Genomic DNA, 13427 nt, shown 5'->3' with positions numbered 1-13427 from the left:
GGTAGATCTTACAATTTAAATAAAAAATAAGCATAATTAAATTTCAAACAGAAGGTAGCTCATGCATGAAGGATTTTCTAAAATGATGCCTACTTATCTTTTGTGTTTCAACAGTGTGTGTTTTGTGGCAATTTTGTAATCCCACTCTGACAATAAAGAATGAGACAAATATTTCTTATCATATTGTGACAATGCTGACGGTATGGTGACTTACACATGACAAAGGTTAGCTGGTATATGCACGCTGATGGGAACCAGTTCTCTTTCTTTACACCTTGGCTCGGTCCTCCCACTCTTTCTGAAGCTGCTTCTTTCAGTTCAGTTCTGCATCTTGCATGCCTTTGTTCTCAACACAAAGAACTCAGAAGCCAAAGGCCAGGATCCTCTGATTACATCCAGCTGGACAACAATGCCTTATTTCAGGCAATCAGACCATTATTACTTTGTGTAAGGTTCAAAATAATTAATCAAAAGAGAAATTAACATGATTGCATGTGCATTAGACGTAACTGCTCTTGCAGTATCTGTCTGCTTTCACTTGTTCCAAGGACCCTGTGTCTTTAAGAAATAGTTATGGAGTAGGAGAACGTTTATATAAATGTATATAAATAAGTCACATTGTCTCAGAAAAATCATAAAGCCACTGGAATGCTGCTTTCACAAAAGCAACCCCGAAAGTTGACAGGACAGTGAAGATACAAAGAGGATGATCCTTGAAATGTATTTTCTAAAAACACTCATTAAATCAACAATCCGGCGCCGTCAGCTGATCTGATATGCCATATTCTGTTAAACAGCTCCCTCTAGGGTTGCATCATTAGAATGCAGTGCCAAGTGAGCACTGCAGAGCCATGAGGTGAGGCACAATCCTCTCTGTGCCTGTCCTTTGGTCTATCAGACAAGACATGTGACATGTACCAGTCTTGCATATGAAGGTTGATGCCTGTTTGTTGCCTGGTGAATGTGCAAACCTTCCACATCCTGACAAAACAATCGCAAGTAGTTTGTTTAGGTGAGAGCATGTAAAAACAAAATGCAACTTCTAATACTGACTTAAGTAAAGAGTTGTCATCCTGTGCCAACCCAAAATTATGATAATGGATTAGTTTGAAAAGGTAGGCAAAATTTTACATTTTATAACAGAATGTTATGCAGTTTAGAGCAATTTTACACAGTGAGCAAATGTTTCCAGCACCTCTATATGTTATACCCAAAGTGACGTATAAAAATAATAAAGCTGTGATTTCATGTGTGGTTGTGTGCTGGATGGTTTCTTGATAGAAGGGTTAGAAAGGGTTTCCTGGCATTGTCGCTGGTTACCTGGCAATCTCATAATGACATCCTTCAGGAAGTTACTGCTCGGCGCCTTTTGTTGTCTGGTGTATCTCTGAGTGTAGAGACTTTCAGAGCTAACAGGAAATGCTTCAGTGTTGTCAAACCAAGTTTTAAACACAAAATGGAAACCACCAGTTTGGCTTGACCGGCCTCAAAACCAATCTCATTGTTAACTCTCCAAAGATGACCTTTTATTTGCTCTTTTTATTTATCCTCCACAGCTCTTCCAGTTGTACTCTAGTGCTGTTATTATTGTGATAAGTTTTGTGTTTTTCTGACACAAAGTTACTAACTCTGCTCCAAGCCATTCTGTAGTAACATATTAGTATAGACACTAAGAATACAGTTGTATTTACAGCAAAGTAGGAGTTTCAAGAGCTGTCAGCTGGCACATTAATGTACCATAGCTTCATGCATGAGGAGTCAGCTCTTAGCTGAAGAAGTCCTCTTTCATTTCACTGTTCATTGTTGTCTAAAAATATCCAGGAACATCCTGGATGCAAAACTGGAATTTCTGCTTTTAAGTAAACAAATGTAGTCATTCTTAAAGCCCCTCAACTTGTCAATTTCTTTGTACTGTCGCTCAATAGTAGTACATTACTTTTCAGTGGCTATCATCACAAAATCATTTTCTTCTATGTCTTTGTAACGTATGTGTAATAAGTTTGTGTGACATTACTATTTAAACTGATTAGACAGCCCCCTCTTGGTTCTTTCTGTGCGCAGTGTTCAAGTGTTCTGCAGTAGAATATGATTATATATGGGTTGTGGTTTTCTCTGTGTATTTGTAACAACACTATACCCTCCATGTCTGTCTATGCTGAAATCTGCACTCACATGCACACACAAGAAAAATGTTGTTATTTTTAGCATTATTATTAGACTTCAATAAAATTAGACAACAATTTTTCAAAATGAAAGGTCACACACAGAGATCCCTCTCCAAATATAACAGCATTCAAAACTAAGTGTTACAGTCACAAGGTATTTCCTCTAAAATCCATGCACACAAACATGTTCCTGAACTTTCCATCTGTCCTCCCAGTTTATCTTAAAACACACATGCTGTACAGAGTACATAAAAAAGAATTCATATTCAAGAAGCAGGGAAGAGGAGACTCTTTCTTAGTGCATGTAGTTTCACTTTTGACTCGACATCAGATAAGGATAAAAATCACATTCCAACAGGAAGCTTGCAGATGAACATATTCTGGCATGTCAGTTAAAAATAAAAGTAGGCAAGAAAGGAGTGAAGGGTGAGAAGGAATGCAAATCAGCATGTACAAGCTGCATCTGGTCTGCTACTGTGAAGAGGAGTATCACTGGTTCAGGAGATCCAGGTGTGTTTGTGTGTGTGTGTGTGTGTTATTTTCTAGGTTGAGCAATACTTGACTGTTTATTTGTCCTTACTTTCACAAAGTATTAAATGTATTAGTATCAGTGTTTTTTTCATCTAACCAGCACAGATTGGCTGTTTTTGAGTGACAAAGATTTTTGATTACTTTATTTTACAAATGTAAATTGAACCATCACCCAGATGAAAACCAGGATGGAGAGGTTCAGTAAAAGTTGTATGGACAGTGTACAGGTGAGTCAGTGTATCAGGAAAGACCTCAAAAAAGGACAGAATACCCAGTGGCCAGTCCAGATACACTCCTATCGTACTTCTGTGTGTGGAGTGTGATACAGTAATTTCAGAGTTGTTATGATAAATTCTCCCTCCAGAAAACCAGCACCAAGAGTTTTCGTTTTTTCCCAGAGAAAATTCACTTGACGCATCTCCATTTCGGTCTATACTTTTATATGCCACTCCAACGTCAGCTGAAACACACTCAACCTCCCAGTAATGCCGACCACTCAGACCCTCTTCACACAGTACTTGACGGCAGTGAAATCTTTCTGGATTATCAGGATATGACTGCCTCTCTTGAACAAATGTTGCCTTTTTGTTCTTCTCTGTCAAAAGTAAATTAATGCCCGCTGTTTTGGGGTCCAGTGTCAGATCACAGGCGTCTGCAATCAATACAGGAAAAACAGTTAATTAGAGTATTGTGCTGTGCTTCTTAATCTCTGATCATTTCAATAAAATGGATCATTAAATTATCATGTGGATCATTAAATTATAGATGCATCACATCTCTGTCAAACCCCCCTGGATTATGTGAAAATGCTCTGACAGGAAAAAAAATGCTATACGACATACGACTACTGTTAAATTAAAGAGCATTAGTCACCAGTGAAACACCAGCAACATGAGCCCTCATGTCCAAACCAACCAAAAATAACCAGAAAAGAAAACTAGAAAACAAATTAACTGGAAAAGAGAACAGAAATCACATTATAACATTATTAATCAACACATAAAGCAGAGTAAAACATCACCAAAGCAGACAACACAGTGATATTTGAACAGTAGCCCACAAACACAGATATTAAAGCATTGCTCACACTCAAAAACCACAAAGCATCTTAATGTTTCTAAACAGTCATAATTATGTACACAAAAGTACAGAAGAAATAAACAACTCTGTTACAGTGGGACTATTTTTTTTATTTATTTATTTTTTTTTTAAACTTCTCCCCCACTATAACAGTCCCACACATGATACCCTTACATCGGGATTTGAAAGATTTTAAGACTTCTTGCATTTGCATACTAAAATTTGCACACATGTTAGAACATCACAGTTTTAGCCTTTAATCAAAAACAAGGATGAAAATGGTGATAATTCTTACACTTTCTCAGTAGCTTCAAGTCGAACCAGCACTCTTCACTTTGTTCCACGCTGATGGGAAAAAGAGACACAGCAGGTGGAAACATCAACCACTGTCTCATGTACACTTCAGATCCAATGAATAAAGTGGGTCTGGCTCTCTAAGTTTGGATAATGGTACAAATGTTTCTTTTAGATTTACCTGTTTGAGCTTACCTGAGCTTTTCCAGACTGTAGCAGGAATTGCTCTGTATTTCAGTCAGCACTTTGACGCCAGAATCTTCCAGGTGATTAAAGCTCAAGTCCAGCTCCCTGAGACTGCAGTGATCTGACCTCAGAGCTGACGTCAGGGAGGCACATCCATCTCCCGTCACTTTACAGAATGATAGCCTACAGAAATCAAACAACTGACATTTTAGACATGCGGAACGTTCTCTTATCAGAACCAAGAAGCAATTTCCACTTGTTAACATGACACAAGTTCTATTTGATTGGTCTTTTCAGCTTTTTGAAGAACTAAGCATTTAATTTCCAACAGCTGCTTCAATGTAATTGTTGTGTATATGACAAAAAGAACTTGAAAGGCTATTAATTTCACTGACCTTAGTGTTTTCAAAGCACAGTATGGGTTCATCAGTGCACTACAGAGTGCCTTCACTCCTGGGTCCTGTAGGTCATTGTAGCTCAGGTCCAGCTCTGTCAGGGAAGACGGTTTGGAACTGAGCGCTGAGGCCAGCGTCTTGCAGCCTTTCTCAGTGAGCCTGTTGTGACTGAGACTGAATGACAAATGTAGCAATGTAATTTAATTACATTACATACTATGCATATTTTTACATATATTTACATTATATATTTACAAATGAAAAATATAAATCAAAATAGAGAAGCATTTAGTTTTTTAATTAGCCACCTACATAGTCACAATTAACTTTCTTTGTTCCATTGGGAATGATATTGCAGCTGTAATTAAGACTTGTTAGAATTGTAAAACACAGGCAGTGCAATGTAATGCAGTCTTATACCTTAATGTCCCCAGATTACAGTTTGTGCTCATCAGCCCAGAACAGAGGATCTCCATTTCTGTATCTGTAACGCTGGTGTAACTCAGTTCCAGCGCTTGCAGGTAACATGGGTTGGATGTGAACGCTGTCTCCAGCTTCTTACAGATTGCTACAATGTTAGCATTTCGGTTCAGTCTATTGGTGAAGAGGTGATAAAAATGACATTATATATATATATATTAATTAACAAAAACAATGGATGTTTATTTATTATATAAAACAATACATGCATGTGCAAAATATACATAAAACATGTAAAATGTAACAAACTATATAACAGTCAAAGAAAAAACAACAGCCAGTCAAAAGGGTCATAAATTTCAGAAAATGGAGCAGCCCTTTCTAATTCACATTTCACTTTTCTGGAAATAATATTTCAAAGCCACTTTCCCAATCTCAGTATTAATATGTCGATTTTTAAAGACCAGATAATTTTAGAAAGTAGTACAGTGTGAGCTTTAGTTATAGTAAGACTTGTAAGATATCCTGGTAAATAGTGTAAATAAACAGTGCTGTGGACTGTACTAATGTTGTGTGCAACAATCTGAATTAGATATTTTTTTGTTTTTTTGAAACATGGTTTAAGAAACTGTTAAATTTTGTGAGTTTTGTGTTTTGAGAGTGACCCAAAACTCTAAGAAATTGTTAGTCTGTCTAATTCTTTTTCTAAACAAGATTTGGTTTAGAAATTAGTCGATACTGGAATGACCAAAGGTCATAGGACATAGGCCATTTTCCAAAGGTTAAGGATACTTTCTGCTGCAGCTGTCAAATTAAAAATAGTATGATGAAGTTGAGCAGCTATTAGTCACAGCCTTGGCTCTAACTGATCATGCTGACACTTACATGAGCTTCTCCAGTTGGCCTAACCCATCAGAAAGCAGAGGGCATAATGATCCTCCCAGGATGTTGCCACTCAGCTCCAGTTCTCTTAGATTTGAGAAGACTGATCTGATAGCTGATGCCATCTTTTGTTCTTGTGAGTGTCCGTAACCTGAGAGACTACAAACACAGAGGAGAAAAACAATATGTTTCCCAAGTGTTGCAGAAGCAGCATGCTGCCAAGTCCACAGCTTTGCAAGTAAGTAGCAGGCCTCTGCTTTAAAGAATCTATTTAACTACATAGCCTACTTTCTCATAACAAAGCATGAAACTAAAGGAAAAATGACCAAATCAAGCAAAATCTAAGCCAAGTCAACAAAATGGGGCACACAAAATGCTGTGCTTGACGAAACAAAATTGCTTACTTCACTTCTTACACAAATGCATAGAAAAAAACTACTACAAATGAGGAACAGAAAAGACAAATAGGAACAAATATTAATTTTACTAACCTCAGAGCTTTCAGTGTACACTGAGAGTCCATCAGTCCATCAATCAAGATCTTTGTACCTTCGTCATAAAATATACTATTTATCATATGCAGTTCAGTTAGCACAGAGTTTGGCATTCGTAGCGCTGAGGAGATTGTTTCACATGGCCAAACAGTAAGGTCCACCCCTGAGATTCTGCAGAAATTAAAAAGCCAATCATGAATGATCAACATTTGCGATGAAAACTAATACTAATATTATACAAAAAAATATACAAAAAACAAACAGGAGTAGCCTAATCCTTCCTTTCAGCTTACATGGCACGCATTGTGTCTGTGTTTTCTCTTTCTTTTTTGTTAAGTGCTAAGTAAAAGTAGCAGTTTAGGTCACCAACTCACCTTGCTTTTCTACAGTTCCTCACAGCTGGGAGAAGCCTAAAAAGACCTTTGGCTGATGGTCTGTATTTTTTCAGGTCAAAGTCATCCAGAGGCCTGTTTGACATTAGAATGCAGTCAGCCAGAACTGAGCACTGAACAGGGGAGAGCTGGGTTTCTGGGTAGTGATTTGGCTTCAGATACTGCTGCATCATATCATGTAGGGAACTATCTTTCAGCTCCATCAGGCAGTGAACAAGGTTCAGACATCTTTCAGGAGAGCAGTCCCCTAAATCTATTTCTATTAGACTTGTTCTAATTTCCTCAACAACTTCCGAGTGTTCCTCTGTTTGCTGAATCAGGCCTTGAAGTAGTTCTTGTGTTGACCGTGCAGACATGCCAATGAGGAACCTGAGGAACATGTCCAGTTCTCCTGTTTTTCTCAGAGTTGAATTAGCTATTGAAATTTCCATCAGCTCGTTCAAAGGTAAATCAACTGGATCAGCGTCCAAGATAGGCTTGAGGTGTTCCTCAGACCCTATAAGCAGGAAATCCTTGAGGCTTAAGGAGTGTATTTTTTTGCTTGCAAAACTTCGGTACACAAAGAGAGCAGCAAAGTACTCCTGGACTGTTAAATGTACAAAACAGTACAGTTTTCTTGTGTGGAACACATTCTCCTCTTTTAATATCTCTGTGCACAACCCACAGTGAACTCCAGCTTTGCGTATGTCAATGTCATAGTTTTTCAGATCATTGCCAGTAAAGATGATTTTGCCCTCTTTCAGATATTCAAATGCCATCCTGCCTAATTTAAAAATGAATTCTTCATTTGAAATGAAGATCTCCTCTGTGTCAAACTCATTTTGGATGTCATACTTTTCTGTTGCTACCTGCATTTGAATGCTAAGGAAGTGTGTGTACATCTCAGTAAGAGTTGTGGGTATCTTTATGTTCTCTTCTTGAGTGTTGTCCATTTTTAGCAGCAAATAAACAAGAACTTTTGCTGCAAGCCAACAGAAGATAGGAATGTGACACATAATGTATAAGCTGCGGGACATCATAATGTTGTTAATAATTCTTTCAGCGATTGCCTTGTCCTCAATTCTCTTCCTGAAGTACTGTTTTTTTTGTTCATCATTAAACCCTCTGACCTCAGTCCACAGGTAGACATACTGGCGAGGTATAAGATGAACTGCTCCTGGTCTTGAGGTTATCCAGACAAAGGCAGAGGGAAGAAGATGTTCCCGGATGAGGTTGGTCACCAGAGTGTCCACTGATGATTTCTGAGTGGCATCTGACAGTTTTTTGGTTTCTTTGAAATGAAGATTAAGTTGGCTTTCATCAAGACCATCAAAAATGAACAAAACTTTGTGATTATTAAATATTCTTGCAACTGCTGTGTTTTTCAGCTCTGGATGAAAGTCTTTCACAAGTGTCTCCAGGCTAAACTGATCCTCTTTCACCAGATTCAGCTCCCTGAATGGTAGCACAAAGATGAAGTCCAAGCCTCGATTGGCTTTCCCATCTGCCCAGTCAAGGATGAACTTCTTCACTGAGACAGTTTTTCCAATTCCAGCTATTCCCTTTGTCATCACAGTTCTGATAGCTCTCACTTCTCTTCTGTCTTGCCCAGGTGCCATGTTATCTACTGGTATACTTCCAAAGATTTCGTTGCAGTTGATTTTAGTGCCGTCATATGTTTGACTCTTCGTCTTATCTTCAATCTCCCAGATCTCGTGTTCGTAATTGACATGTTCACTCTCTCCCTGTATAATGTGAAGCTCTGTGTAAATTTTGTACAGTGATTTTGCATCCTTCTGATCTTTCTCAATGCCTTCAAACTCATATCTAAACTTTTCCTTCAGATACTCTTTGTGTTTCTTGATGACTTCTTTGATGATATCCTCTGCTGCAATGAAAGAGTTGATGTCAAAACACAATCAAAGCAGTTGCTTAAGGACCACAGCACTATTTTGAACTTCGTGGTGCATTTGAGCTCATTAAAGCATTAAAGTCACGACAATGTTTTATCACCAAGCTACCTCATCAGACATTAAGTTTCATGGCTTGGGTCAGTGTTTTATGGCTGAAGAGTATCTGCTGATGGCACCAGTCAGTTTATTTTACACTAACTACTGATATTATGTTATTACGTTTTACACAAAGGCCTCAGCAAAGGTAAAAAAAAAAAAAACAACTCACTTACATTCACATATTTCTGGCTGAATGTCCTTAAGGATTCTATAGAAGGCAGATTTAGCTTTTGTAGTTGTTAGGACACCATAGAGCTCCCTCATCTGCTCCTGGGTGGTCCCGGCAGCCTTGATCTTGCTGTATGTCTCATTATGAATTATCTTCTGCTGGATCATCTCATCTGCTATTACCATCACTAAAGTGACGCTCTGAATGAGCTTTGCCCTGTTGTTGTCCACCCAGTTAGCATCTTTTAAAAGACAACAAACGCATCATGGCACATGTTATCATATTGTGGTAACAGCTACATGTCACAAGCATGCAGCAGGATGTACGCACACTATATAGACAAAGGTATTGGGGCACCTGACCATTACACCAACAGGGGCTTTGATGGCATTGCATTTGAAATACAACAACAGCTTTGCAGATATTACAGCTTCATGCTTCAACATGACTGTGCACAGTCATGCTGGAATAGAAAAGAGCCTTCACCAAACTGTTGTCACAATCTTGGAAGCATTGCTTTGTCCAAAAGACCAACCCCTGAAAAACAGCCCCATAAAGAGGTGTGTCTAAATACTATTGTCTATATAGTGTACTTGTGACTGGCATTTTATGATCACCAGTTGAAATCAAGATAGTGTTTACTCATCAAATTATTAACTGCAACTCACGTTTCTCCTCTGTGATGGTTGAGGCAGGATCACATAATTCAGACAGGGAAGATCTGACAAATGACAAAAACATCTATCTATATCTTTAAAGATTTATTGGTTAATAATGATTTAAACCATAGTTTTTGTGTTAGTGTCCATGCAGAAATGGTGTAAGTCTCACCTTGGGGTGCCAACTGCAGTACACTGTGGTAAAACATGGGGCAGAGCTCTGCTTTTCTCACCACAACCCTGTTTGTGACAGGACGTGACTTCCTCATCGTCATTTCTCCTCAAAGTGTCCTCTGTTGCCTCCTTACTGACTTCCTCATTCTTTTGCAGAGATGGCTGTCTATGGAGAAGAGAAGATGTTTCTCCATTTTCCACTCTGGTGGAAAGTTCATCTTTCTCCTGGTCTTTCTTTCTTTTAGTTTTCCTGAGCGTTGAACATTGGCTCCCCATGATGTTGTGTCTGCAGTCTCAGCTCTGTCACTTGGAAAATATTTAAATATCAACACGCTCCACTATAAACATGTTGTCCTCAGAACAGCCAAACCTGCTGTCATTATGTGTACAACGGATGTCCCTGTTAAAGTGAAACAACATTTTTGATTTGCACCCATCTTATGTTTTACTATTAATTTGAAACATAATGTGCCATGAATGTGATGCAGTAGATCGGTAAGACTTTAGACTTTGGTCGTTATTTTTATCACCCTTGAATCTAAAACAACTCTTGGTGCTTTTAACCAAAACACATAAGATATTTGACACACACAAACAGACACAAAGACATTCAAAAGTGTTAATTTACCTTTGTGTCTGAGGTCCTGCGTTCAGCTGCAGCAGGAAAGATTGTGCTGCATTTTTCAGTGACTGTGGGCGAACGATACAGTTAAAGTGAAATTTCAGCATATACAGGAAGCAACGTTTGGTGGGCGGACCCATCCAAGTGCGTGTGTGCCAGTGTGTGTGTTTGGGGGGGGGGGTCTTTTACTCTGCTCCCGCCTGCTCCATATGAACTCTATTTTTAGTGCATTGTCCAGCAGCCTCAAAGTCAATTTGTCCATTTTGCCTACTTTTTGGACAGAAAGACACATCATACATTAAAGCCAGTGAGTTGGCAGCTGTCCTTTAGTTAATAATTATCCAGACATTCACTAAACTCTGTTGCATTTTGGCAGAGGGTTTTTATGGTTCACATGGGTCTCACATACAAACAGTGTGGTGTACAGTCTAAGCACTGCCTGTGGTGGTCACTGACCACTGGACTTATCAGCTGTCTTTTTGGCTTCAAATTGAAGATCTTCTCAATTTTGCAGTCATGTATAGTTTTAATACTGCAATTTTTTGTCCAAATTTTAAATAATTTTCTCATGTCATTATATTTTTGCCTCCTTTGGACAACGCTAAAGGTGGGATTAGTAACGTTGGTGAAGGAGTAAAGCAGAGTTTGAGAGGTAGGCAACTCTTTATAGAAGTTTCAAAATTTTTACAGCACATAGATTAATCATTTGTAGAGATGATTTGGCGCTGTTAAGCGTAGATCAACGTCTTTAATGTGTGGACTACTTTTAACAGTGTTAAAAATGGTGTTATGAATAATGTGGAAATGTATAATTTAATCACTTTGTTCACAAATCTTGCAACCACTTCTCTGTGGTTGCATTTAAACAATCACCTCGTGTATGGGTGTGACATACCATTTTCACTTTACTCCTATCCCTTACAACTGATCTGTTCATATATATATATAAATAATAATAATAAGTCAAGATATTGTTTAAGTCTGATTATATCCAGTACATTTTACATCCATACATTTTACATTTTACATTACTGATGATTTTCTATATAATCATTTTACAGGTTCTTCGGCGCCTGAGTGCGGTGTTGGGTCTGGGTGCCTCTCTGTCCAGTAAGAAACACCACACCGATGTTTGATGACACAAATTTGAGTAGAATACATTCTGTTTAACCTATCTGAGACTTTGAGTTATTATGTAGCAGAAATTCATTTTCATAGATTGAACAGTTGAATGTCTAAAAATATACCATAAATGTCAAGAGTCCAAAGGTACAAAATTAATAGAAGTAGACCTGTGTTTCCAAGCATGCATTTATGAAAGAGATAATATTACACATCATCAATTTTACAAGAGGGAAGGGACTGAAGAAGCAGGTCACCATTTTGCCAACACTTCACTTTAGAACTTTAAAGAATGCATTGGTTCCTTAATCACTCTCCCTGCTCCACCTCTGCTTTCACTATCTGGCTTTTCTGCACTCCTCCTTTCCTCACCCTCTTTTCATAAGCTCCCTCTCTTCTGCTGTCAGCTCTAATTAGGCTACTGTGTGTGCACGTATTCATGTGTCAGTGTGAATGTGGGTGTGTGTTTTTAAGTGGTCTTAGGAGGCCCATCACTCTGCTGTGTTTCCCCACTGGGTCCTGCTGGTGGAGCGGAGACACACACATAACGCACAGACTATTGCTGATGCTGGGAGCAGGCATTCAGTGTGGGTCTAATGACTCCCTTTACAGCTGCACTCCCACTCTTTCATAGACAGCATAATATCAAACTGTGCTTGACCAGCAGCACAAAAGGAACAACCCATAAGTCCAAATGGTTACAACTCTTCCCATTTGTGTATGCATTATACATGTATTCTGGTCTGCAGGAGAGCAGGTAACTCCAAAAGGTGATGCAGGTAAGACTAAAGTAACTGCGTCACATGGGTGCGTACATCTCACTCAAAGATGGGGAGAAGCTAAGTAGTGAATGTCATAATTACAAACACAAGTAAATTCAGCCAACTATAAATTTGCGACATGTTTACAAATGAGGGAAAAGAAAAAATAAGTTAATTTCGCTTTGACTTCATAGTTATTGTGTATTGTCCTGTTAAGTGTTTTTGTCGTTACGAGACACAATTTAAGTCACATAACCTGCTTGTGTCTCCTTAGTAGGTGCAGCCCAGTGGAGCTGTCTGTCCAGTCCAGTTTGCTGTTGAGGTGAACGCCCAGGTACTTCTAAGAGTCCATCCATCCATCTTCTTCCACTTCATCCGGACCCGGGTCACAGGGGCAGCAGCTTGAGCAGGGAACAGAGTCAGGACCATTCCCTGCAGGGCCCCTGTGCTGCAGACCACCATGTCTGACACACAGTTCCATGCCCTCACGTACAGTGGTTGGTTACTTAGTCCAGTAGCTATGTTGTAAGGTGCTGGTTCACCCCTAAGTGCTCAACTGATGAATGTTGTCCTAGGTTTCAATCTCATAAGCGAGAGCTTAAAAAACATACAGTCACAATGTAAAAATGTCATTTTATAGTATCAGCTCTCAAAAGTCAACTTGAATTTAAGTATAGCACTGTACTCGCTGGCCCATTAGGTAATAATGTTTAACACACACCAGAAAACAAAATTGCTGAACTGCTATTTGCAATTCGTTGCTCCAAGTAGAGCAAAAGAATGTAAAGTTTGTTGCGAGGGTTGCATCAGAGTGAAAATGACATGGTGTTATCTGACCAAAACCAGCTGTGCTTCATCAGCTTCAACTGTGTTTAACTGGTGGAAACACAGTGCCAACACAGAGCCAACACCTCCCCCTCCTGGCTGCTTGGGAGATTGATCAATAGTGCTGTGCAAATTCAAAAGGCAGTGATTATAGTGTACACAGCACTGCATTATTTATCAGTGGTTGAAGGTGTCAAAGGAGCAGTTATTACCACCAGACTTTTAATAATTTCAAAATTATTTTAAAAAAAAAAACTCTCTTCAA

At 38.8% G+C, this 13427-nt stretch overlaps 1 protein-coding gene across 5 annotated transcripts; it reads right to left on the bottom strand.

The window, feature by feature from the left end:
• Nucleotides 1–2195: 2195 nt before the first annotated feature.
• LOC124073137 (NLR family CARD domain-containing protein 3-like) lies at nucleotides 2196–10615 on the bottom strand. Of its 5 annotated transcripts, none has more exons than XM_046415125.1 (12): nucleotides 10461–10615; nucleotides 9831–9998; nucleotides 9668–9720; nucleotides 9004–9240; nucleotides 6822–8706; nucleotides 6445–6618; nucleotides 5957–6112; nucleotides 5072–5245; nucleotides 4652–4825; nucleotides 4266–4439; nucleotides 4072–4121; nucleotides 2196–3348 (listed from the first exon to the last, which is right to left on the bottom strand). In XM_046415125.1, the coding sequence occupies exons 1-12, from the start codon at nucleotides 10592–10594 to the stop codon at nucleotides 2834–2836; spliced, it is 3894 nt and encodes a 1297-aa protein (XP_046271081.1). In that variant the 5' UTR covers nucleotides 10595–10615; the 3' UTR covers nucleotides 2196–2833. The 5 variants fall into 5 exon arrangements, with proteins under 5 accessions (XP_046271081.1, XP_046271085.1, XP_046271083.1 ...); XM_046415129.1 differs by having other exon boundaries at nucleotides 9831–10132; nucleotides 10461–10562; XM_046415127.1 differs by having other exon boundaries at nucleotides 9831–10232; nucleotides 10461–10560.
• Between the last annotated feature and the right edge of the window lie 2812 nt (nucleotides 10616–13427).

The sequence above is a fragment of the Scatophagus argus genome, chromosome 16 (assembly GCF_020382885.2).
Source record: "Scatophagus argus isolate fScaArg1 chromosome 16, fScaArg1.pri, whole genome shotgun sequence".
NCBI classification, from domain to species: Eukaryota; Metazoa; Chordata; class Actinopteri; family Scatophagidae; genus Scatophagus; species Scatophagus argus.
The sequence above is the reverse complement of the archived record's forward strand: the minus strand, read 5'-3'. Positions and strand labels throughout refer to the sequence as shown.